Source organism: Emydura macquarii, unplaced genomic scaffold (genome assembly GCF_026122565.2).
Source record: "Emydura macquarii macquarii isolate MOO-44397 ecotype Brisbane River unplaced genomic scaffold, CSIRO-AGI_Emac_v2 contig_3305, whole genome shotgun sequence".
Taxonomy (NCBI): domain Eukaryota; kingdom Metazoa; phylum Chordata; order Testudines; family Chelidae; genus Emydura; species Emydura macquarii.
This window is the reverse complement of record NW_027133442.1, coordinates 1,631,601-1,658,978: the sequence shown is the minus strand read 5'-3', so window position 1 is coordinate 1,658,978 and position 27,378 is coordinate 1,631,601. Positions and strand designations below refer to the sequence as shown.

General features: G+C 42.4%; 2 protein-coding genes across 5 annotated transcripts in view; one reads left to right on the top strand and one right to left on the bottom strand.

Moving 5' to 3' along the window:
* Positions 1 to 1,180: 1,180 nt before the first annotated feature.
* Positions 1,181 to 3,020, top strand: NKX2-4 (NK2 homeobox 4). 2 transcript variants are annotated; one of them, XM_067532865.1, is made up of 3 exons: positions 1,181 to 1,562; positions 2,296 to 2,744; positions 2,823 to 3,020. In XM_067532865.1, exons 1-3 carry the CDS (start codon positions 1,181 to 1,183, stop codon positions 2,961 to 2,963), a joined length of 972 nt encoding a protein of 323 aa, XP_067388966.1. In that variant the 3' UTR covers positions 2,964 to 3,020. The 2 variants fall into 2 exon arrangements, with proteins under 2 accessions (XP_067388966.1, XP_067388964.1); XM_067532863.1 differs by having other exon boundaries at positions 2,296 to 3,020.
* A 7,134-nt stretch (positions 3,021 to 10,154) lies between these two features.
* The window catches only part of XRN2 (5'-3' exoribonuclease 2), an 88,918-nt gene continuing 71,694 nt past the window's right edge, over positions 10,155 to 27,378 (bottom strand). For all 3 annotated transcript variants that reach the window (XM_067532945.1, XM_067532946.1, XM_067532944.1), the window contains exons 28-30: positions 23,176 to 23,245; positions 16,646 to 16,790; positions 10,155 to 10,751 (exon numbers count right to left, since the gene is read on the bottom strand). In XM_067532945.1, the coding sequence (XP_067389046.1) occupies positions 10,689 to 10,751; positions 16,646 to 16,790; positions 23,176 to 23,245 (278 nt within the window). In that variant the 3' untranslated portion in view covers positions 10,155 to 10,688. The remainder of the gene's footprint in view (positions 10,752 to 16,645; positions 16,791 to 23,175; positions 23,246 to 27,378) is intronic.

Below are 27,378 nucleotides of genomic sequence, written 5' to 3'. Positions count from 1 at the left end.
CAGCACTCCCCGTAGTGGGAAAAAATAAATAAGAATATTGCAGTCCGATCTCATCTCTACGGGTTTCCTGAGCGTTATTTCTAAGGCAGAATGGTTTGGAGGTGGTTGTTGTGGCTGGCCATATTCTGGCTCCTAATCCCAACTCCGCAGGTTGAGTTCACAAGTGTATGTTCATCACGTATCGCCTTGAGGTGGCTCAGTAACTTTGGGGAGCGGGGGAGGGGGGTTGTTTCTTTTCTTGTGGCTTCAGCCAAAATGCAATTCTCTGGTCATTTTGGTTAGACGCGTTGGCGTGGAAAGCCCGGGTGCGATCTGGTTTAGTCAAGCCTTTTTTTTTTTTTTGTATTGAGGGAGGACTGGGTGGGGTTTACACGCTCCGGGGAAGGCTGCGTCTCCGTTATTTAGCGACGAAGGAAAGCGAGCTCTGGCCACACGCCCCGGCACCCGCAGGGTCTATTCTCCCTGGGCCCAGAGGAAGGAGGAAACCTGCCCACCTGGGCAGAGCCGCCCCGCACCTGAAAGCGGCAGGATCCTCGCAGGAGAGGGTCTCTGGGGCAGCGGGGGGATAAGTCTCGCTCTCCTCTGGCTTTGGAGACTTTGAGCTAATTTGGAAGTGTCACCAAATGACGCTTGAGAGCCTGCGGACGCAGAAATTCGGGGGCTGGACAATGGCACAGGACGGTCCTTGTAACCTCGTTTCCTAAGCTCCCTTCGGGGCTTGCGCTGGGGGGTGGGGGGAGTTGTCTCTTTCCTGGGGCGGGGGGAGGCGGGCGGCGTGCTCGGGTTTCCCCCCCCTCGGGCGTCGTGTGGCCTGCGGGGAGTCCGTGTCCCCCCCCCCCTCGGAGCCGCGTGCCGAGCTCGGCGCGGGGCGCAGGCTGGATTTGCGCGACTGGGCACGGGCGGTTGGCGGCTCCTGGGGGCTGGTCGCTCCGCCCCCCGGTGTCTGGCGTAAACCTGTCGCCGGGGCTAAAATAAACCCGAGAGAAGAGAGCTCGGGGCTGGGCTGGGCTGGGCTCGCCTCCCGCCGCCTCCTCCTCCTCCTCCTCCTCCTTGCGCGGCGAGCGCTCGGCTCCCCGGCGCACTCCGCAGCCCCCCCTGTCTCGGCGCAGCCAGCCGGCCGGAGGGAGCTGGCAGCCGCCCGGGCTGTGCCCAGCTCCCCCCGCTGCCCGGCAGCCGAGCCATGTCGCTGAGCCCCAAGCACACGACGCCCTTCTCCGTCACCGACATCCTGAGCCCCATGGAGGAGAGCTACAAGAAGTTCGGGGCCCTGGAGGGCGCCGGACACCTGGGCTCGCCGCTGGGGGCTTATCGGCAGGCGCCCGGCTCGCAGGCGGGCCCGGCCATGCAGCAGCACGCCATGGGCGGCCACAACGGGGCCACGGCCAGCGCCTACCCCCTGCCGCACGGCGTCTCCCAGTTCCCCCACAGCGCCGTGGGGGGCTACTGCAACGGGGGGCTGGGCAACATGGGCGACCTGCCCGCCTACCCCGACAGCATGAGGAACAGCGCGGCCGCCGCCACCGGCTGGTACGGGGCCAGCCCGGACCCCAGATACTCCACGAGTAAGTGGGGGGTTGAGGGGGGGGCGGGATCATGGGGGGCGCTGGAGGGTGCTTGGCTGAGCCCCGAGGCTCTCCTGCCTGGTTAGGCGCCGGGGGAGGGGGGCGCAGGAACCGGGCGGGAGGTTGGAGGAGCTGACTGCTCCCCAGGTCCGAGCCTGAGACTTTCCGGACTTGTGGAAGCCACAGGTCCTCGCCCCGAATCATAGTCATAGAATGGGGGAGGGATGGACAGACAGACAGATAGAGGGTATGTGGATGGACGGATGGACGGGTGGATAGATAGATGAGGTGTATGGGATAGATAGACGGGGTGTACGGGGATGGATGGATGGATGATGGGGTGGATGTGTGTGGGGTGGATGGATGGATAGAGGTGTATGGGATAGACAGACAGGAGTGTATGGAGATAGATAGATAGATAGATAGATAGATAGATAGATAGTGTGTGTGTGTGTGTGTGTGTGTGTAGGGGCTGGCTGGGTGGGTGGGTGCATGGACGATACAGCTGGTTCCCTGGCCCTGCTGCCCCCCAGCGCTCTAACGATCTTGCCGAGGTTTCAGACCCCGGCTGGGGGGTAGGTTTCCCTCTGCCCCAGCCAGGCCTAGCTCGCCGCGCTCAGTTAAATCTGGTTCAATCCCAGTCGATTTGCCCGGCTGCCCCCCCCCCCCTGCAGAGGCCGGGGTTCGCTGCCCCCCTGGGTCCTGCCCGGTTCTCAGCCTCCCTTGTGTTCAGTCTCCAGGTTCATGGGCCCCTCGGCCGGGATGAGCGTGGCCGGCATGGGCGCCCTGACGGGCATCGCCGAGGCGGGCAAGGCCATGGCCCCCCTGCACGCGGCGCCCAGGAGGAAGAGGAGGGTGCTCTTCTCCCAGGCGCAGGTGTACGAGCTGGAGAGGCGGTTCAAGCAGCAGAAATACCTGTCGGCCCCGGAGCGGGAGCACCTGGCCAGCATGATCCACCTCACGCCCACCCAGGTGAAGATCTGGTTTCAGAACCACCGGTACAAGATGAAGCGGCAGGCGAAGGACAAGGTCAGCCAGCAGCTGCAGCAGGAGAGCAGCCTGTGCCAGCAGCCCTCCCCGCGGCGGGTGGCCGTGCCGGTGCTGGTGAAGGACGGGAAACCCTGCCAGAGCAACCCCGGCGGCACCCCGGCGGCGGCGCCCAGCCAGCCGGCGCCCCAGAGCGCCTCCAACGGGGTCCTCCCTTCGTCCAGCAGCGCCGTGCACCCGCACCAGAACCAGCAGGTCAGCGCCCTCAGCCAGGCCCCCGAGCTGGAGGAGATGTCCCCCAGCCCGCCCTCCCTCCACAGCCAGGTCCCCGGCCTGGCTCCGATGGACACGGCTAACGTCGATTACAACAGCAGCCTGGTCAACCCCAACCTGCTGTACAGCAGGACGTGGTAACCCGGCGGGGCGGACTGGGACTGGGACCGGATTCGGAGCGGGCGGCAGTCAACCACCCGCCCTGTCCCGCTGCTTTCTTCACTGTAAGTCCATCCTCCGTGGGGGGCGGGGGGGGAGCCTGAGGAAGAGACCGTTCCCGGGAGCCTCCCTGAGCTCTTCTTGTGGTCGTTGTTGTTGGTTTTATTTTCTATTCTTTTCTTTTCTAAAAAAAAAAAAAAAAAAAAAAAAAAAGGAAAAAAGAAAAAAGACTTGAATTGCAACCAAGTATACTCCAAAGTTGCCAAAGCTGCAATCGACTGTGTGTGTGTGTGTGTGTGTGTGTGTGTGGACTTCTTCAGTGTCATTTAAAAGCTGATCGAAAGTCTTGCACAGTTAGGGGTGGCGGGGGGGGGGGGAGAAGAAACGAAACAAACAAAAAACCCTGGTCGCTTTAGGATATCAAGGCCACGCCCCAGGTCTAGGTTAGGACTTCGGTAGTGATCATCCTACTTCGCCGAGTCTGCTTCTTCCGCTAGTTTAACGTGCGGTTAACCAAATTAACAGGACCCCGATTTACCACAATGCCCGCTCAGATGTCTTTGTTTTAGGCTAGTTTAGAAACAACCAACAGTCGGTTGGTAGATCTATACATACCAAGAGAACACGAACAATGGAGCGTTTGAAGTGCAACTTACCTCGCAAATTAATTTTATAAGGGTTCCCCTTAAGTGCAATTTCATTATTATGTGATTGAAAGTAAATTGAATTGTAACTCAAGGTCGATGAGGCATACAGCAATGTTAGCTGAGAATAGTTGGTGCCATTTGGGTGACAGGAAAAGAAAAGCAGCCGCAACCATCAAATCGAGAGACAACGACTTGTATCATACCAGTTGAGGATATTTTTACAGAGACCTTTTGAACTTTGATGCTCAGATGAAAACAAAAAAGTTTTTATTGTTATGATGAACTATTATTATTTAGTAAATACTTGTATGTATGTTGGCAGACAAACCCTCTCACGAAGTGTAAATTGTGATCCGTCACAGCAATGAAAGCGTGCTGGTTAAGGTAAACTTGAGCTGATGAAATAAAGAAAATCAGAAACAGTCCCAGAAAGTGTGTTACCTGCTCTTGGTATCCCAGCATCATTTTCCCCCGAAGCTAAATACTGTTGGTGGAAAGCATTTCATTACTGCCGGCATAGCTACGGCTATGAAGGAGGAAAATAAACAAAGACGCTGAAATTGACAGCAGCCAAACCCTGAAATTGCCATCCCTTAGCTAGAATGCTAAATACGATGTTGATTCGTTAAAAAATTAAAAATGAAGCAAATTAAGAGGGAGAATAAATGACATCAGCGTGTTTTCTCTTCCCGAATACAAGACACACAGAGAACCTAACTAAACCAGAGACTTCTTCAGCGATGTTTATAATATAAGAAGTCGCTGTTGCTCCCAAGTTCTTCTGTTTTGTTTTACTTGTACAAAAGACGGTTTTGCCTCTTAATGTATCAGTTTTTTTGTTCCTAACTAATCTTTAACTCGCACTTCGGACAACCAGAAATATTTTTTCTAAGAAGTGAAGGTGATTCTGTTCCATTATGTTATGTGGGTCTGGTTAGGGGGTTTATTTTATTTTATTTTTTTATTTATTTAGACACTAGTCTGTTTTGGGTGTTCGATATGAAAACTCAAGTTACAGAATGATTTAATTAAATAAATCATGACTGGAGTTAAATATATTCAGCGCAATTCGTGTTATTTAATTAATGCAAATAAATGAAATATCAGTAACAAGGTGCGCATTATAAATCATCAGAACAAAGATGTGGCAGCTGTGATCCACTAAGGAGATATAACCTCACCGTGAGAAATTTCATAGCTTAGTTATGATGTTTCTACCGAATGTTTTGGTCTATTTTTAACTGAAAGATTTCCACACCTGCTTGGATTTTATTTTATTTTTTGGCCGGGGGGGGGAGGTTTGGCGTACATATTTTTAATATAATATTTTAACTGAATTTTTATCGTTTGCTTTTTTCCCTTAAATATTTTGGTCAAAATGTATAGCGGACAGATTGTATAACCTGCTTTGTGACCCCACTCCGTTTAAACAATTTGGGTATAACATCCTAAATGAGCCTTCGGCCAAACTGCTCCTTTTAAACGTTTACAGACAGTCATTTTGTGTTTTGATAGCACATATTTCAAAGAGAAGTCATTTTTTTATTCCTCTGGAGGTTAAGCAAAAAATCAAACTGTCTGAGGAACAGCTGGTTCAAAATACAGATTCAGAGGATGGTCTGAAAAATATATACCTACAACTGGATATCAAGGAAGGCTTTGCAAATAATATAAAGGTGAATGGATATGGAATAGTCTTGTTATTTTGGGCAATGTTTCCGGGACAGAAAATTAGTTTATTGTTTAATATCTGATGGTATTATTTCATTTTAAGCTACTAATGATTTATTTGACAAGGAAGATGTATTTTTAAAAAATGTGAGGGGAAATAGATTCGCTAGGTACAGCTAGATAATTATTACATTTTGCAAACCTAATTTTTTCTCTTGGAACAAAAAGCTTTGTTTGCACAAAGACTTGCTGTGGGAAAAGGGAGCAGATCGAAACGTTTAGGAGAAAATTAATTTTTCAACGTTTCCCGGTTAAAACAGAAATGTCAGAGCTTTATTGTAATGGCGAAAAAAAGACCATAGAGCGAATTCATCTGGTATTACCATGCTATTGGGCATATCTTTCGCTTGACGCTTCCAGTGAAATAAGAAGGAAATATAAATATGAAGCGATTCTATATGTAACAGAGGGGAAATACGTTTATGTACAAAAATCGGTTACCTCTGTGTGTGTATATATATATATGTGTGTGTGTGTTTGCTATATATATATATATATCACATTCACAGCCACAGCAATATAATTCACTGATTGGATGGCTAGCTATTCAGTGTGTTATCGTCCCTGACATGTATATGATTGAATCAGGTTATCGACTATGTGTGTATACTTTGTAGCAGAGACAAGCTGGGAGTGGTAACAACATCTTTTATTGGACCGACCCTAGAGACAAGCGTCAGATCTCACCCAGAGCTCTTCTTCAGGTCCGACAGAAATTGGTCTGATGACAGAGGAGAGCTCGCCCACCTGGTAACATAAGGTGAACACAGGCCTGCCGATCAACCGGCCCAATCCTTTTAAGGCACAGGTGGTTGAGACACTCCCGACCGCGGAGCCGCAGTTTTCTGATCCGCCGAAATCTGGATTCCTTCCTTGGGCAATCGCGGCTTCCCAGCTCTGTAGTAAGACGCCAGCTGAGCAGACTGGGCGAAGCTCCTGTCTCCACCGAGACCGAGCGGGCAAGGGTCTAAGCGGAGCAGAGTCCCACTCAAAGATTAGGGCGGGGGGTAGCGGCAACCAAAGGCTTCCTTGGGAGATATCTCGGGTGCGGGGCTCAGCCAGGGCGGAACTGGAAGCTGAGAGCGGGGACCAGCCTGCGAGAAAGGCGGCGAGAGGGCAGGTAGGCGTGTGACTGTGGTTACCGCTTCGAAACAAACCTCCGTGTCTCCAGCCCACCCACCTCTTTCTTTCTTTCTTTCTGAAGAGTGTGTCTGGGGCCAGGACAGCGGCGCCTTCACTTACATCCCCGGCTCTTCGCTTGGCGTCCGGATTAGCTCGGCTGAGCCTTTTTTGAGAGGCGATCCCAGGCCACGCCGGCCAGCGGCAGAAATGCAGCTAGATTGGGGGGGGGGCCCCAACCCCGGCCCCGGCTGGAGCTCACGGGGAGCAGGAGCCGAGCCAAAGGCTGGCTTGGGAGATCGGGCGACCCCTCCTCCTGGACGGGAGTGATGGGGCGCTCTGGCTGGGTGCATCCCCGCCGCAGCCTTCCCCCCTCCCCCCCCCCCGGCCTCCCCACGCAGAGAAAAGGAAAGTCGGGGAGAAAGGGGGGGAAGGGGGCTCCTGCATAGTCCAAGCTTTAAAGAGGCGAGGACTTTTTTTTTTTTGTTTAGCAACAGACACGCGCGACGGTGGCATCAGCCGGGCACGTGCAGGTGCAATCCCGGGGCTCTGCAGTCCGGGCGGGCGGGCGGCGGGGCTCGGAGAAATCGCATTGATTTCCAGCCCACCGCAGGCACCGGCCGGGTGTTTTCCTATTGCCAGGGCCACGGCTCACCTCGGGGGAGCGGGGGGGAATTTCCCAGCGAGCCCTGGCCCCGGACTGGTCCGGCAGAGAGGTTCCCGCGCAGCTTGGAGCAACGGGTCGTTCGCGAAGAAGAAGGAAAGGGCAGCAACGCCGCTGTTTGCAAAAGGACGAAGGAAGGGCCCCGAAGCTGGCAGCGGAGCCTCTCCCCGCCCGCGGCGGAGGATCAAGCTCTGTTCAAACCACAACGCCGGTTTGCACTAGCCTGATCCCGGCCCCTGGAAGCGCAGGGGAGCTGGGGTGGTCGCTGGGGGACCCTGTGTTGATGGAGGCAACTTTGTGTAGGGCCGCCCCCCTGCTTCCCCTCCCCGCCCGTTTCTGCAGCCGGTCCCGGCCGGTCATCGGTAGAAACGGGTCAGCTGCGTTTCGAAGCTCGGAAAATCGGTTTCAACAGAGTCAAACCAGGGCGTCGAGCCCCTACAGCCGCTGCCCCCCTTTGCCGGCCAGCAGCCGGGCTGAGAACTGTGTCCTTGAGCCAGGCACCGCGGGGCTGAGGCAGCCGCAGGCCCTGGGGCCTGGACACGCTCCCTTTGTTTTATTACGTTCACGGAAGCGGGGTCGGAAGTGTGACCCACGAGCAGCGATGGAGGGAAAGTGGCCGGCAGCCCTTGGGCCCACAGGCCAAACGATCCTTGCACCAGCTCTCCTCCCCTCCTCCCACCCCCGCAGAGTCCCCGCTCCAGCTACAGGGGGCTGTTAAAACGAGGTGGCCCGAACCGCCTTTTGTTTCTCCAAATCCCAGCTCGCAGAGCTGCTGGGGTCACACCAGCCAGGAGTCCCCTCAACTGTGCAGGCTCTCCTTTCCCCCGCCCGCTGCTGACTCCCTCAATGTCCTCCCTCAAGCTTTGCTCCTCTTATGCCAGCCCCCCCCCCCAGCTGCTGCATCAAGCCCTCGCTTGCACCTTGCTCCCCACCCTGACAGCAGTTGGTCCCTGTCCCCCTTCAGGGAGCAGCAATTTAGAAACCAGACTGCAAGGAGGAAGATGCTATTTTAATAAACGCAGCTGAAGCAGCTGCTTTGGTGTGAGAGGACTGGGGTGTACCTGCTCTACTAATTCCCTCAGCACCAAGCACTGCCTGGAAGTTTTACTCCCATTTCAGAACCAAAAACCAGGATTTTTTCAAAAAACCTGCTTCCCTAAGCAACGTTTGTAATGCTGAACTGTTATGCTATTTCTTTCAACGGACTATTGGATTAGCAGTTGCCAGAGCAGAAGCAAGGGCTATGCATGAAGTCCTAGACTATGAACCATGCACCCTATAAGGATTTTCACCTAGTAATTCCTGCAGTGGAGGGAATTATTGGTCCCCTCTTTCAAACTGATTTTGGTAAAAATAAATCGGAGTCAGATCCCTCTCCTGAAATCCTTTTTTAAAGAATACACTCTTACAGACTGGAGCCTTTGTGCAACTGCCTGCCTAACTGTGTATGCACAATTACTGCACCTGCTTGGTTATTTGCAATCCACGCCCCACAGATACTAACCCCAAGTGTTCATGCAATTGTCGTGACATGCCAAAAATAACCCCCCCAAATGACCTTTTGAAAGTCACACCAATGCTACAATTGTACTGTCAATTTATATATTTGAATAATTATGCTTCACAGGAACCAGTAGTAATAGACAGTAAGTGTACACACAATTGCACTGATTTCCTACAAACACTAGAAATTCCTAACATTTACACTACTTGTGAAAGACACACAGTCCAAGTACAAAAAGGTGCACTCAGTTTTCATTTGCAGGATGTTTATTCCAGAGGAGCGGTTCTCAAGCTGTGGTTCAGGCTGCCAAAGTGGGTCGCGACCCTGTTTTAATGGGTTGGCCAGGGCCGGTGTTAGACTTGCTGGGGTCTGGGGCTGAAGCTCTCAGCCCGGGGCAGAAGCCAAAACCCAAGGGTTTCAGACTGGGAGTGGCGGGGCTTAGCCTTCAGTCCCTGCTCCTACAGTCATGTAGTAATTTTTGTTGTCCGGAGAACCGCTGTTCTAGAGCATTTGATTTTAGTTATCAACATTCACATTTGAAAAAGGATAAAAAAAATTCTTCTTTAGATTTGATATCAAAAACACCCATCCATGAGGTGAGTGCTTCGAGAATGCCTATATATATGAAAATTGAAAATCACTGCCACTCGTGTTCTGTTCAACAGCAAATTTTTATACCAACACAACATTTTAATGTAATGCACTACATGCCATTGCAATGTGATGGCTTTTATCAGTTTCTAACAGTACGACTACTCTTTGCATCACAATGAAGTATTCTGCTCCATCCACAATCACTTGCAAATGAATCTAGGTTCATGATTTCTTCCTCTCAAGGTTATGTTGGTCTGGTCTTCCTTGTACTTGAGTACTAGCATTTGTGCCCTTGAAGGAGAACACAGCTAAACTGCCTATATGAGACGGTCCAGGAGAGATTATTTCTTGTAACTCTTTGTAAGAGTTATCAATACTTACACAGAAAAAGGCTACAGTTATACATACATACATGTGCATATTAAAGAAAAATAAAAAATGTGAGAATATTGCATCCATTTTAAAATAGTTTATTTAACTTGATGCAGTGTGTGTGTGTGTGTTAAAAACTGAACAGTTATCTGCTTCTATGGGCAAACTAAAAGGTTTAGAATCCTAAAAAAATATGGATGTTTATATAGGAGGATTTTCCACGTAATTAATACCAAACAAATAAAAAATGTGAATATGCATTTAGGTAAAAACTACAAAAATATTCGAGGAAAGTCACTAACCACTTAATATAGCGTACATTTTCAAAAGCCAATTCACAAGACAATCAAGAGACTATTTCAATAATCACTACATTTAATGCAAAACCTTTTGAAAATTACTAAAAAAATAAACCATGTACTAGCCAGTTAACAGTTTGTTAACCTTTGTTTTAAAATGTGATTTTCTGTAAAATATCCTTTGTTGATTTCATATTCTACAAGCTGAAAGGCATAAAAGAGCAAGAACATACCAGACAAAAGTTGTAAAAGTTGAAACATATTTACTTAGAAGTTCAGAAATCAAACTCGAGAGACAAATACATCAATGAAGTGTTCTTAAAAAGAATATGGACAGAAGCGGGTCTTTAAACATTGTGTTTCCTAGACTGCCTGCTGTGCCTACCCTAACAGCTAATAAAACCCCATTTCTAGGTATTCGTTAAAAAAAATCAGTATCTATTTTTGGGCTCTTATGCTGTGAACTAAAGGATGTTTTGATTTGAAATTGACAGGCATATGCAATTGATGCTTAGCTAATAATAAAGACAGAATAGTACTCCCACTTCATCAAATGTCTCTCTCAAGCCCATTAGTAAGTCTGCTTTGTGTGTCTTCTCCATTACACTGTTTCAAAGCAACATAAAAACCCCTCTCCCCCAAATCAGATCTTATCAGTAAGAAATATACACAGTTAAAACACATTGTAGTTTAAAAACTACTAGTACGTTTCTTAAAGAAGCCTCATTTCCACAGCTATTGTAAAAACAGGTTGATGATGGAAGACTTCTCAAGAGCCTAATTCCAGTTGTATCTTCCAGAGGGAGGTGGCAAAGGGTAGGGCCTCCCAGGGCCATATCCCTGCAAACAAACAAAAGCAAGGGTTTATTTTCTGGATTACCATCACAGTAAACAAGTTAGCCTAGCTTCAGACTCCATGCAAAACTGAAACAATACACCCTTTACACAGAAAGGTACAAAAGAAAGAGCTAAATATCTCTTAATCGTGTTTCCAGTGCTCTCCTGGATACACGCCTTAGCGTCTATGTAAGGAATGAGTGCTGTACAACACCAGTCTCACACTTCCATGTGTGTTGAAAAAGATTTAATAATCCTAAACAAGCAAGCAAAAAGTCAAAAGGCAGCAGCATTCACAGTGATCAGAGCTGTAGAAATAACTGCTTATCTTTTGCGTTCAGTAATAGTGGAAGTTAAAAGGTACAAAATGAAAACAATTAAGAGCAGGGTTTGAACGGCAAACTTTGTAAATCCATAAATAAAACTAGGTTCTGCAATTTATATGTATTTACATACACGTGCGCACGCACTTTACACAGACAAATAGCGGAAAGGAGGATACCTTCAGTACGCATCCTAATGGAGCGCTTTGAGACATATGCTGCTTCTACCCTCCTTAGGATTTATCTTAACCTACCCATTATGGTTAATTTATACAATGTTTTGTCTTAATTTCAGTTTCATGTAATAAAAGTCTGTATATTTTAGTTGCAGACAGCTGATCTTGTGCCAAAGCAAAAAGCATATGCTTTCACAGATACACAAGACAACTTTTCTTGTCAGATACATTTCTGTAGTTGTGCTGGCTTCTTGTAGGCATCAGTTGAGTTTAAAATAGCGTTTTAAATGCTAGGTGATATGGTAACAATGCATGTCAACAGGCTGAATATTGAAAGCACAGAGGATTTCATGTAAAGGGATTACCACTTTAGTTATACATTTGTGTTTAATTTAGTTGCTACACCCAATACATCTGATTTATAGACAGACTTATGTGGGGAACTTAAAGAGAGAGTCAACTTGAATCTCCCTCCAGATGGAGAATTTGGTACCTACCCTTGCTACTAATAATCCCAAACTTTATCATAAGAGGTCAAAGGAAAGTTCCTTTCCTCTTCATTTTCAGTTTACTTTGTTGATTTGACACATTGGGTACATGGTCTTTCACTTTTTTGGGGGAGGATGGGGACAGTCCCTTCCCCAGGATTTTCTAGAGGGTGATTAGGAGTAAGGGCAGCAGTTAAACTGAATGCAGAAGGACAGCAGGCAAACAAGCATACAAGGAGAAAGGAAGGATGGGGTGGCCTGAGTAAGCTTGGAGGTGTTACTCTTGGGCAGCGCAAAATCCCTTTCTAAACAAACCCACAACCCAACCCATTCCCTACATTTTAAAACGATTCAGGACAAACTGTTTTTACAAAGGTGCTCTAACAAGAAGCTTTTTCTTTTGTTAAATTAAAGTAAATTTATAAAAAAAATCACGTTGACTGCATTCCTTCAGAAATCTGTCAGCAACATAAAATGGTGCACCAAAGTTTTTTTTTTTTTTTTTTTTTTTGGCCAAAACACTGTGTATAATCATACAATTAGACATGGATACACAGTTGCACAGGAAAGAATTATGCCTAAACATTCAATTCCTATATTATAGGCTAAATACTAAGAAGCTAAACAAGTCTACAATACAATGCATTTTATTCTTTACATTTCTGGTATGTTAGTAAGGTATATCAACCAGCATCTGCTACCATAGTGTGATCCACATCAAAGACTGTTACACTCCTTTTGTAAGCACTCCACAGCACCAGGTTTATTAACCCTTGTGGGCCATGCTGTAGCAAAGAATTCAGGGGTGAAAGGAGCAGATAATTATTTATGCTACTATAAAAAGTGTCACCACTTTCACTTTAAGCCTTTTTCAAGGCTTTAAAAAGCTTTGACTTTTATAGATATCAACACCAGTATCAGATGCCGTTTTGCATGGCTAAAACTGTAAGGTGGCTTATAAATTAATATCAGTATTTACTTGCCTCAAGATCATAAGAACTAAAATCTCATTTAAAAAAAAATCAAATTACAGAGGGCTTAATAACTAACAGAGATACAGCAACCGTCTTAAAGGGGTTACACAGAAGGACAGCTGACATAAGAATATTTCTAAAAAAGTAAGCTTAGTGGACAGAAGTTTTCTGTGTCTCCCATGATGATCGCATATTTGAATACAAACAAGAACAATGTCACTGCCTAGATTTATCTTCTGCTGGATCCTACAGTGATGTTAACTCCTGCATCTGACATCAGACTTGTGTATTGGGAAATGTATTAATACTAGAAATTCAGTACGTCTTCTATTTGATCATGCAGCAGGGAACAATTTGCTAGAACTGCAATGGGCCAAGGAAAGGTTTAATAATTTCTCTTATTAAAATTTAAATGGTCCATCAGAGTGCATCATTCCAGCACTCCACTGCTAGCCCCATCAATCTTGCAAACTAAGTTTTCATAAAATATCCTGCTTTGAACTCTGAAGATCCCATATGGAAGGTATTCTTTGTGAACTGATGCAGGACTCTTTTCCTGCATCTACAGTACAAACATTTTTCTGAGAAGCACCACCATCTCTACTCTTCTCAGTGGAATGCTACCCCTTATGCATAGGGACTACAATTCTAACATCAACAACAAACTATTCCAGTGGTGACAGATCCTTTTAGCAGAAATTATTTCAGTTATTCTAGGATGTAGCGCATAGTTTGGACAAGTATCTAATTTTCCAGTCTGATTTGAATGTCCTCCCAAAACCCTTAGAATATCGAATTCATTTATACACATCGCAACAGCTCATAATGTGGACTGGTGCAATTATACATTTATTCTTTGTTTTCAAGCTTCTTAGTGAAGATGTATTTTAAGTAATCCAATTAAAGATTTCCAGAACTAAACTTGTCAATATACATAATTTAGCCAAGTTCAGCCACCATGCTTAATAAGTGTGGTGTGGATTGAGACGGTTCTGGTATGGTTTAACCATTAAGTGGAGACAGAACCACACTGTGTTAAAAGATGTGACAGCCAAGCCAGCGCCCCAGGTTGGGACTCCACCCAATTTGATCTCCTCCACACTGGCCAAATATTGTTAAAACTTGGCTTGCCTACAACAGAGTTTGACAGCCATACCTGAGCATTTTAAACTTTGCTAACAGGCCTATACCTACTGAGCCTACCTCTCCTCTACCATACTCCAAGCCAGAGAAGCAGCCTGAGCTAGAACTATTACCAGACTGACCTGTCAAATTTTTTCAGAAGTGTCCCTAGTTCAGAAAAAGATCTGTTGCTAATACAGGTTCAGCTGAACTAGAGTTGGATTTAGGAGCAGCAGGGCAGACCACCTGCTGGGTGCAGATGTTTCAGCATCATGTCACCCTGCAAATCGAAGAGACATGAGGATAGAACTGGTGTGGGGAACTCGCAGGCTGCCACCTGTCCTACTCCTGTCACTACCAAAACTGATTCAGCTGAATCAGCCTTAGCAATGGTGGGAAACGTATCAAAAATTTCCCTAGTGCAGACACGGCCAAAGCAGCTTCACTGTCATCACACACACTGGTTGATGCCACATTTGAAGTATCCATTTAAAAAAAAAGGGAGGGGGTACCTATTCTTGAAATGGGGCTATTTAAAAGAGCCATTTAAACAAGATTCCCCCAAATTATTATGCTGGGGTGTACACACGCATGCACTTATTTTTAGGAGTTGCTTTAAACAACACCCACAGTACAAGTCATCAACTCATTTATAGAATATTAAAGTAAAAATGATCCACCATAATATAGAAGGAAAACATGAAGTGGAGAAAAACACCATAGTAGGAAATTCACACTAGCAAGCACCAAGTCACAACTGTAAAATGCTCTGAATAGGCTTATTAGAGAAAGTAGGTGGGGAAGGTAATATTTTACTGGACCAACTTCTGTTGGTGAGAGAGAAGCTTTTGAGCTACACAGAGCTCTTCAGGTCTGGGAAAGGTATTTAGAGCATCCTATGATCATCAAAGAGTATATATCCAGCTACATACAGGATGGAACAGATAGTTTAGCATAAGTGGTTACGACACAGAAGTTGATCCAATAAAAGATATAACCTCACACACCTTGTCTCTCTCATATTCTGGGACTGACATGGTTACAACATAAACTACAAGCCTATTCTGTATTCAAACAAAATGGAATATTCAGAAGTAAGTGCATCATTTCGTCAGTAGGTGCTGAAATGTAAGTTTATTTCCAAGCAATTATCCCAGCAAAGCAGATATGGATACCGACTCATTACTATATTACTGCACTGAATTTGATGTTGTAAAGCCAGTGTAAAACTGAAGTTACTCCAGATTAAATTGGAGTAAGGCAGATTTTATGCAACTGATTCATCACTACCAGGTTCCCAATTAAACAGGTTTTGTTTTAGGTTTATAAAATGGGAACAACAAGATGATTGGGTAGTTAACCAGCCTATGTGGTTCAATCCAGGACTTCTCCTGATAACTATATCCTTCTAGTGTGTGTGTGAGGCTCAGGGAACGGGAGTATGAGAAACAGCTTAAAAACATTAACAAAAATGAGAAAAAATATCTTCAGGTTGTATGGCTTACAACCACATTGGGGGAAGTGGGGGGCGGGGCGCGCCACACAGCATTTTTAGTGTATGGTGGGCAACTGAAGACATCAAAAAGGAAAGAATTGCTCCCCTCCTCAGGAGCTAGCTGCTAGTGGTTTTCTGAGTCAGGCCGTATGAAAATAAGGCAAAGGTACACTTATATTCTTATTAATGGCTCACACCTTTGTATCCACATAATGTTGGAAAGCAGCACAAGCACCCAGCAGCTAAGAGGGAGATTGTTTTCCCTTACTACTTCTCCAGCTGCTAGTTGGTAGCCTGTCTGCCAGTTGAGCACGACAAGCTTTGATTTCCAAAAAACAGCATCTGCCTCATATTCTAATAGCTGTCTAATCAGGACATCACTCGTGCATTTTACTTTCTGTACCCAAACTTTCCACTACAACTGTGCATCCTGATAGGTTATCTATGTATTGGGAAACTGGAGGAGAATATAGGGGATAGGGGGAAAATGAGGATGGGGGAAGGGTTCGATATACAGTTTTGGCTGTTTAATACATTTGCACCATACTTTTTAACTGATGGCAAGACCACCCCAAGCTTGAATATGAACTCTCTTATGTTTGACTTATTTAGATTGAAATAAGCAATGAAGCGTGTGTATAGGGGAATGCAATGTCGGAATTCAATTTGCTTTTTAAGAATTTCAATGGATAACATTGATGTTGATTTTTAAGCTATTTTCCGTTTATCAATTTAAATTTTCACAGTCGAAGGAAGTTATGAGGTCAGACAATTTAATGACAGTAGATTTGATATTCAAAAATTTAACGTTTTATAACTGTTAATATAAATTGCTATCACCATGTGTCAAATATACACAAACTCCAAAAAGTTCTCAAGCAGCATTTTTTCTTTGCCCAACTGTAAGTTTTGATCATCAATGATGGAAATATTTTATTAATCTGTTTGTCGTTTACAGTGAAATCGATGTTTATCAATGAAAATCTAATCCTTCCAAGCCTACACAAATACATACACATGCACATTTTTGGCAATTAGAGTCTAGTACCTAAATAGCTTCCAATCCAAGTCAAACCAGCATCGTTAAGCAAAGAGAAAAAATTCTAACCGTAAATGTGGGGGTTTGATGTCTTTCAATTAATCTAGGAAGATGTGTTAAGGACAAACCCCCCGAAACATACCATTTTTAGTCGTAGAACAAAACAGAAGATTTTACTTATCAGAAATATTTGCAGTAATGTTGTACCTTTTTCCATGACACAGATACTGTACAAGTTACCCAAAAGAAAATAATGTACAATCATACAGTGCTTTATTACCTGTCTTCCCCTATCCATTCGATCATCAGGTCTGTGTGGGTAATTCATTGGTCCACCTAGTCCTTGATACTGATTTTGCTGGAATGCTGCACTCTGGGATTGCAGCATGCGGTTCCAAGATAGAAGAGGGGCAGCCCCAGAATTTCTGTGCAAGAAATTATGTATTATAGCATGTTATTAATTTCTGTATAGCTTCATATTACAAAACTGAAACCTTTATAGACATGTATAATAAAGGGTTAAAATTTGCTTAAGCACAGATCTACTGTTAATTGCACAGCCATATTACAATCTATGGGAGCTGCAACTGTAAGAGTACCTCTAAATGATTTGGCCCACACTGTGTAAGAAAGAAGCCCGGCACAATTTTAACTATCGAACCATGCTTACACACTGCTTCACTCTCAAACATACTAAGGTGAAAGAACAGAAGCATTCTTTTAAAAGCAGTGTCAAATTCAATTCTGCAGAGTCAGGGATTTTTTGGACTCCCTAAAAAGATTTTGCTCATCCTGTATTTTAGAGATAGGTTTGCCAGTTTGTTTGCAGTGACTGCCAATATAGATTTGAAACAAAACATCACGGAGTTAGCTAAATGCAACACACTATCCAAAGAGTAAACATGTGCAACACAGGAGAATGATGCTTTATTTTCTAAATGTCCAGACCCTTTCTGGGAGTCCATTCTTTCTAGTTAATTGCAGGTTGCAAATGAATTCTTACTGCCGAGTATTCTGAATCTAGGGTAGGGGCCTTGGCTGTTTTTTCCCATCCATTATTCTGCTCAATATGTCAGAAGGTCTGATCGGGAAGAAACCTTTTCAAGTTCTATTGATGCAGTTTTCAATTGACCATGGGGACCTAGCAACATAAGCACTAATTGGCATGGACTGACTGACATTTGGTGTACAGTTTATATGTGAACACAAATTCAAAGTCTATTTTAACCTAGTTTGTCATCCTAGATTACTAGCGGGAAGAAATGTTTTAATTGACTTCAAGTACCTATCCTAAAATTACAAATATAAAGCAACAGGTACATCAAATCATTGTTTTATTAAAAATATTCATAAAAATGATATAGCCATGTACTGCTTAGGACATGATCTCTCCAATGTTAGAGAATTCTAACTCCACATTTTCTGCAGAGACCAGAATGCCAGTGTGTTGAAGGGAAAAAGAATTAGAACATTAGCTATTATTCACTATATAGTGAATATATAAAAACCCTGTTAATTTAAATCTGTTTTGGTTACCATTCAACAGGTAGTGGTTGATATTCTATTATAATATCTGAACAAAGGAAGAAAGTAATTAGCATAAAATATCAAAACGTTGGACAACTGGTGTGTAGGGTACCCATGATTGTAACGACACTAATTTCAGCATTACTTTCCTTGTCTTTGATGAATCTGAGGCTGGATTCATTTGGTTACAGATACTGGACAAAGTCAAAGTCAATGAAGTTACACCGAGGCTGAACTCTATTCAAGCAAGCATTCAGGGTTTTAATAAGGTGATCACATGCTTTTTCTTGAAGTTCATGCTATGCATATTACTCAGCCACCTGTACAACAGCTTTTAAAGATCAGCATAGGGCTTATTGAGGGAAGGATTGGTGGGGAATGTTTTAGTGTGGTTTAATATGAACTTCACTGAGAGGAATGGAGACAAAGTCTATATTAAGCCAGTGCATCAATCCTGGCATGCTGTTTCTAACACAAAACACAAAAAAGGTAAATATAACAATATGAAAAATGTACATATTTAAAGAAGGCTTTCATGTTTAAACTCCTATTCCCAGTCATTGTAATTTTACACTGTAAAAATTGAATTATGTTTATTTTGTCTGGCCAGATTTTAAGAACAGCCACGATGTTCAAAACCTAGGCAATAAGAACTCTTACTGTCCAGAGAGATAAAAGAACAAGATTCCTAGTATAAAGTATGACTCTTTCACTCTGCATGCCTAGTTGGCACTTTCAGTAAATATAATTTTGCATATTTCTTGTAACAGAACTAAACATTGCACAAATGCAGAACAATTACAGTTGAATTACACCCCTTTTACCTATTTTCAGTCTAAAAACAGCAGACTATGCATGCATAAAACATTATCTGAAACATGTGCTAGTCAGAGCAATACTGTAATTATTTAAAATCAATGGCAGGTTGAATTAAGCACTCAAGATCACCTAACATTAGCCTTGAGATACTCCTTTTGCTTAAATACATGATTAGCAATGTTTTTATTTTACATTTCAAGGAAATAATATCCTCATCTTAGGGCAGAATACTGAATTCAAAATAGGTCTCGGTATTTTGTCAGATAAAGCATGATGATGACAGGAGGAAAGTCCATCAAAATATTATGAACATTAAGTAGCATGAGCTCTGGTCTTTCATTAACAACCAAATCTTTTGATTTCAGTAAGTTTGTCAACATTTCCATTATAAAGTCACTTTAGCCACAAAAGTCTAAGTAGGCTGAGGCTTCTGTAAGGTCTTTCCTAATAAAATTTTAGAACAGATTCCATTTAAACCAATATATTTAAGTTCTATACAAATACCAAAGGACTGTGGTTAAGACACATTTGTGCTTTTGTAACTCAAGGTGGTTGTAAAAAGTTAAATTATTCAGGCAGTAAGGGCATAACATTAATTTGGAGTCTTTAACTCCCCCAAACCATCCCATCAGTGATTAAATAGTCAGTATGTTGATTTTTAATAAGACAATATATATGTGCAGCAACAACTATTCCTAATGGATTTTGGCAATTCAGTTATTCCACACAGGGCAAAAGTTACACAATATATTTTTGTATTATGCAAAATGTGCACTAACTTTAGCAGTGTAATTTTTTAAGTCTGCATATTAAGAGTGTTTATTAGGATGGATTGACAATTACCTCGTACTGTTTCATAGATTTAAAAGCTTGTTAGACATTTCTATTGTTTTCAAGCCACTGCAAAAACAAAACATTGCGCTATGTAGCAGCATTAGAAGATTTTAGCTAAACTCATTAAGTTACTGAGTATTATATAGCATCTAACATTTTCAAAATGCTGTGCAAATACTACATAGTACTAAAAGGAACAAAACCAGCATCCAGACTTCCATTCTGCCCTTAACTCACTAAGTTATGTACCTTATTTATATGCCAAAACAGTATTAATGAAAGATTAGCATTGACATTTTAATCTGACAAATCAGGAAATTAAAAGTTACAGTTCCCACAGGAATAAATTCTGTGCTATTGTGCATCTGTATTACTATAGGATCTAGGCTCGGTCTTAACTTGACCCCTTAATATACATGCAGTAATATGAAGTCAGACAGACAGAAGGGCAGTGCCCTTTGTGCTGTATTTGAACTAGGACAAAAACATGATATATTACCCAGTATTGTATGATTGTGTAATTAAACGCTAACTAATACACATGCTCAGTGACAGTTATGGTTCCTTTAAGAAGGTGTTCTATAATAAGAAAATATTTGTATGTTCCAGGCCTCAATTCTTCTTGGCGGTCTCATGCAAGCACGGACTAAAACTATCCTAACTTAGTTTAGGAGATTTTCACATTATGCCATCAACACCTGTACTGAAATGATTGTTTTCTCTTCCCTGAAACCCTGGGAAGATCTTTCATAACACTAGAAAGCTTGACCAACGAATAAATTATATAAAGTTTCTAAAATATAATAATTAAGTCCAGCCACTGCCACTGAAAACACAAGCCTAGAAACACAAAGCATTTTCAGGTGCTTATTCTGTATTAATCAGGCCTCAAATGGTTTAGATTTTAAATCAACATAGCATCAGAACATCTCAGATCAGTAAGACTGTTTGCAAGTATGCAGCAGCTACTCTGTTCAACAATAACTTCCTGCAGTTTTTATAACGTATTCACCCTATGTATACTTTAAAGATTGTTATACTACTGGCTTTTAAAATGTAAACACTCCTGTACAGACAACATGCTCATTTTGATTATGAAACAAGCATTTTAGAGCACCAAGTTTTCTTTCAGCAACCCAAAAATCCGACTACTTTCAACCCAGCATTCCAGAAATCTTTGAGCCTGCTTCACTGGCCCCTCAAAAGATTCACTGGCAGGAATGGGACTACACCCACTTTCCCTGCTGGTTGTTGTAAGCAGAGGACGTTTCATTCTCCCAAGCTTGCCTACTTCAGATAAAGGAGTTTCTTCCTGGTTATGTGGCTTTTCCTGTGTGTTATGATTTCAGTACCTAATCACTTCCTGATTTGCCCCAACACAGGCAAAGCAAGAGGAGAACAAATCAGCAGGAGCAGACAGTGGATAAGCAGCACATGGACAACAGCCTCACAATGCCACAGAAACTGGTTAGCAATTTCCTTCCTGCCAGGTAACTATCCACAGGCTGAAAACCACTACTCTAGAGGGCAATAGAACCATTAAGAGTCCCAAATCTAAAAGAGTATCAGGTCTATTACAACCAACTCTCCCCAATCTCAAGTCCTTTAGAAGTATTGGCAGACAGCGTGTTCAAATATGCAAATATTCAGGCCTTTTAAATGCACACTTAAATAAGTAAGGCAAGTAATTTAATTTCAATGCTCAGTGAGTTTGAACATTTTAACTTTGTGTTTTCCTAATCAAGTATTTTCAGAAACATGGTGGGTGTATCTGGCCTCAGTGGAGAGCTAAGACTGGCAAGTTGATGATTTTATAAACCAAAAGAAGTATAAACACAAGAAATCCCAGAAAAAAAAAACAACTTTGAATTGTGAAAAGCCACCTTATTTTCATTTGAAAGCTGGAAGGATTTTCTGCAAACTTTCCAAAGAGATTCCTTTCTTGGCTAAGCCATGACATGAACCACTTCAGTCCCATAAGATAATTTGAGAAAGATTGAAAATGGAAGTTTAAAAGAGTTGAATGGTGATCTCAACACTGTAACATTACTAGCACACTGCAAGACCTCCACACATCCCACTTCCTGCAGTACTGAAAGCACACTGGGTGTGGTTAAGGAGCTAGTGTTACCACAATATACTATACTAGCCAGATTGTAAAGCCAAAAGCTGAACCCTAAGTACATGCATCTTTCCAATGTTAAAAGGAAACTAAGTCCTGTGCCCCCATGCCAGAACCTACCCTCTATTATAACTCCCCCTTCCCCCACGCGCACACATGACCTACAGCATTGGTTGAAGAGGGGGAAGTGTGAAGTTGGAAACCCAGAAGGCCAAACAGAACTTTTAGCTCAATTATATTGAATCAGTGAAACTAGCAACCCAACAGGATGACATTCTAGAATAGAATGAAATTCCTAGCATTTTAAAAAACATTACATGCTACCAAACAGCAGCGTTTCATTACATAAAACCAAAAAACCAAAATAAATGCGATTTGTGACGTTACTTTTAGTTAAGATCAGGGAATACGGTTTGTCACTTTGCTGAAAATAAAGTTTATAAGGCAAGATTTCACATTAAACATGGCAAATTAAAGGGAAATCAGACTGATTCTGACAGATAAAAATGCATGCCGTGGAAGATGTGCATATTTGTTATGAGCCCAACAACTTCTCCCCAGTTTGATTCTTCTCAGAATTAACAGCTTTAAGTAAACGTAGACATGTAAGAGTGTCCATTTTAAATCTGTACACCTAAAATTGCACTCTATATATTAATATAATTATTCATAACATTCAGACATCCTGGAGTTAGTAAAGTCCATCTGACTTATGGGCATACAACTTATCAATGAAGGACTACATGTAAAACATCCCTTATTATCAAACCATGTCACATTCTTTCTATTCCATGGTACTTATTGGACTACAGATTCTATAATCCTCCTCTGAGTCCCTTCTGCATTTAATTCAGTTCAGTCTTAAGTAGTTAAAGAAACTGTTTTCAGTGGCAACTAATAACTACTGACCTACAGTGACATAGCCCTACAATAGGCTTGTCAGGCCTGAAAAAGTTGTACCAAAGAAGCTGATTAGGACTTCAAGAGGTTTGTAGCAAGAATCAATGGCTAGTCTGTGCTAATGCTCTGGTTCCAGCACAGAAATGATAAAAGTGGAACACCATTAGTTATGCCTCATTAAGCTCCACAACCCTCCTAAAAAGAAATTTGTTTAGCCTGTACAAAAATCTAATGCAGTTTTAAGCTCTCTGTGTTGAATTTCATGGTATCTCAAAAGCTTCAATAAGATAAAGGCCAAAGAACCAAGAATGGTAACCAAAGCATCAACAGTAAAGTTAATTTTGAAGTTTCTGGTTTTTAATAGAATGTGTTTTCTTTTTCCTTTCTTTCAGCCAGAAACTCAATCTTTTAAAAAAAGAGAAATACTGCAAATCACATCCCACAATAAAAATACATCATGGGTTTATTATCTTGTACCAGTTTGTTTTTAAAAGTTAACATTTAAATAGAAAATTAAAAGCCTAGTTTTAAGACTAACAAGTAACATATTGCATACTATGAGGGAGTTAAGTATTTAAAAACTTTTTACAAAATTTAAGTGGCCATACCTGTCATATCTCTGTGGTGGCTGTTGAAACAGAGGTGTGGGACCTCGCCATGATTCTTGGGGCCGAAGATCTGTATAGTAAAACAAAAAAAAAAAAAAGCCTTAAAATAACATGCAAAAACCAGTTCCATATATCATTTATTTTCAAGTATGTGTTAAAACATTAAGTTTTAAAAGTTTCAGAGAACTAACAAAAAACCAAATAAGACCTCCAGCCAAATATCTTTGGGTCAAATTTTTACTCTACTCTGTTGTAAATTAATTCCACTGACTGTGTAACTGTGACTTGACACCGGTGAAACAAAATGTCTCCATTTGTATCTTGTTAATATGCACAACAGAGAGCTAAATTTCAGGTAATCCAGAGGAAAATTACAATTACCAGGACCAATACACTGGTTAATGTTTTAAGTCTCTGAAGGTACACATTTTCTGTAATTTTTACCAACAAAAGAAATCTTGTGACATCTACCACAACTTTTGAAAAAAGTCACTCACAGAATATTTATTTACTACCAAATACATCCACCAATAACCCAGTATGTGTGATCATTGTAATTATGGGGGGAAAGGGGAGAAGCAAATTGATAATGAATTACAATAATTCTTCCTCTTTATTATGATAAATTATTCAACAATCTGAAAGACGATCAGGTGTAGATAAGGATAAAGAATACTGCATATTCATCTTTATCTGGCTACCAGAATATTATGATTTTCTATGAGTCCCTTTGAATAGTTATTATACAGATGGAAAAAAATTGGTAAAATCTGACTCAGGACACATGGCATTGCAGCAGTAAGGAAGGGTAATGAAAGGGACCACCCACTTTTCAATTGTTTTCTTGTAGTCAAGCTCTTAACTCTGTACAAAGATGTACCAGCAACAACTTTGCTTTAATAAGACATGCAATTAAATGGCTGATGTTCCTCTAAATAAATTGACCAGTAAACAGGATGAAAGAAACATCTAATCAATAGCTCCCTGGTCAGTTCACAACACTTAAATTGTGTATCAGTCAAAAGCTTCAGTTTCAGGGACATCTTTGATTATCTTCAATGGTGTTTAAGTGTGACCTAATTATAACAGCTGGTTCCAGAAGTTGTCTAATGGATATACTGTGATAGGATAGTAATACCCTGTTAAATTGTCAATATTCAAGGACACTAAGGCTTAGCAATAATTTGATAGAACTCTACATTTCCTTTTTCAATTCAGCTTTTAAGAAAATCATGGATAAAGGGAAATGTGAGCCGCTCTCCTAGAAACTCAGACTGGATTGCTTGTGCGTTTTAATGGTCTGACCTGAACAGAAACCTTTTATGGTAGCACTTGAGAGATCTGTGTATAGTGTGGGCAGGTCCTACTGAAGATAACAGCTTTGCCAGTGGAAATAAATTCTGATCGCCAACAGTTCTGCTATTCCTCCTTTGATCAGGATGGGTTATGTTCACATAGGCCAGATTACAAGGTTAGTTGTAGTGTGGACAAAAATATCCATTAGAGACTAGACTGGGATTTTCCAAACTCATTTCACTTGCAACTAATTGCTAATTTGAAGATAATGCATTTTATAGAACATTTTTTTTTTTTAGGGTGGCCAAATGATGGTTGGAAAATTTATGGGATCAAATGAGGAAAAGAAAAAAAATTAGACTAATCAGAATGTTTAAACAGTGAGGTCTATTACAGGAGATAGGATACTTTAAGAAAAGTAGATTAATCATTGGAGTGAGGACAGTACTGAAGCATTTGAGTATGTATTGCGGGGATGGTCCCAACTCTTTTGCCCATTTCTATTTTCCATGATTCATAGTCTCAAATCTCTCATTTTAAACAAACTCCATTTGAAAAGAGACACAAAATGAAAGATCTGCATTTCAGGATTAAATATTTAACCCAAAACCCATAATTTCTGATGTCCATTGGTGTCTCATGATCTTGGTAAACGGCCCCACTTTTTTATCTAGAGATGTCAAGAAAACTGCCCTTATTCCTTCTGGCCTTGGACTCTGGCATGGTGATCCAGTCGTATAAGACCTCTCGGCTAGATTCCTTAGTTTTCTGTACCTAAGTAATATGGGCACTGGGTTCATAAACTGACAAGTGCTCCATATGCTCAGCAACACATCACCCCAGCACACTGATCTCTTTCACTGGCTCCTGATTGTATGCCTGGTCAAATTCATGGGTTTGAGCCTTGTTTTCCCATGAGACCCTCCCCCAAATTACTTGAGGGATCACCTCATGACATGCCAACATAACCTACCCACAACAGATACATGCCACTGAAAACAGAACTAAGAGCTTCACCAGGGAGACTTGTGTTCAGAAGACAGATCTTACAGAAACTGACCCACAAATCTGGAACTCACTGCTGGAGGAGATTGAAAGTGTTACGGTTCATGGTCATCCCAGGGCAAAGTACAAAACGCACTTCGATCTAGCTGTCCCACAAGTACCCCACAAAAAGAATCAAGAAGTGAACAAAAATTAAGTTCAGTCCCTGATGACAATAGTGAAGAGGTTTTTACACTTTATAATGTTGGAAGCCACTCAGATACAGCTGTAATTGGTCCTGTAAAAGAAAGGAGACAGACCAGATTCTTGTGTCACTGCTGATGGACAGCAGCAGAAGTATGGGAGTCCAAGGACTGGGAAAAAGGAGGAGACTACTCAAATTTCCTTTTTCTGTCTAGTGCATAGAAGATGCAAGTCTGAAGTGTCCCTCCCTCCCGCCCTCCAGCAGCATGGAGATGGGGTACTCTCTCTTCTCTGCAGCCAGAAAGAAGAGGCGCACTCCATGTGGCCAGGGGACCATGCAGATGAAAGAAGTTGCTCTTCTTCCTGGCAGTTCTGAGCTACAAATTTAATCCAACACTCACTTAAACGCTCCCCCACATCTTCTGCTTCTCAGTAAAGTCCATGGAAAACCCTCCAGTGAGAGGTGGTTAGTCCCCACCAGGTGTGGTGTGCATCTTTCATATTGACTCCTGGACCACAAGGGCCTGGTATGTGTGTTTCAAGCTCTGTAACCCTCCCCTCCAAAAGAAAAAAGTTTGGACACAACCCTCTTCAGGTACTAGCTCTGATCACATCTCCTTATACAGCACTGAGGGACATGACAGATTAAGTATTCACAAGCAGGAATATCTTAATAATGAAGTAGAGTTTAAAACAAACTTATTACCATTCGTTTGCATGGTTCTGACAGAAGATCACTTCAAGAAGGGGAAAAAAGCCTGAAAGTGAATTGCACTTCAAAAAGGTACAAGCAGGAGAGGAAAAAAAATGACAGTTAATATTTTCTTTGGTCTTTACAAATTAGGCATTTCCTAGAGCTATAAGGCCATATAAACTGCCTTCTCCAGCAGCGCCTCAAGTGACAATTTATCTAATCAGTGTAGCAATCAAAGACAAGATTTCATGTTTACTGATTGCACTAATCAAAATCACTTTTCAAATGCAGTTAATTGACAAGTTTACTGACTGAGATGAAAGTCATAAATCACATACTCTGGATTGCAAAAACCAAATATGCCATTCACACAGTACTACCAGACTGCACTTGACTCCCCCAAGTTATCAGCACACAGACAATTATTCATCAACTGAAAATTGGCACATCAAAGTCAAATCAGAGAACAACAGTAAGAAACACCCACAGCAGGCTCTTGAAAAGAGGTGGTGGTTAGACTGACCACATTGCCCTTCTAGAGTCCCATTTCATTTCATCATATAATAGCCTAAAACAAAAGTCTGCGTCTTCAGTCCCACAACATGTCTACGTTTTAACTGCATTATCACTACTTTTTCTATACATTTTAAAACGACACAAAAATTGAGTTTTCCAGTCAGATTGCCATCTTCATATACAGTTATTCCCACACATCTAGGGCTATCTTCCGCCTTCATCTGTGGCTGTTTCACAGTTATGCAAAAAGGAGCTGCTTAAATCTGATTTTGATATAATTTACAATGTGCCTCATTTAGAACATCTTTTCCATTTGGCAGTGTAGGACTTCCTAGTTGAAGACTTTTGACTTTCCATCATCATCTCCAAGAACTCCTGACAGAAGATTTTGTCTTCAAGGCTTATTTGAGACACCAGTGGAAGAGCCTTTGAATTTCAGTGAGGCATTTGTCCTTGAGCTGAGAGAGAGAAAAGAAGGTACACAGCTAGATCTAGAAGCCCATAGTGCC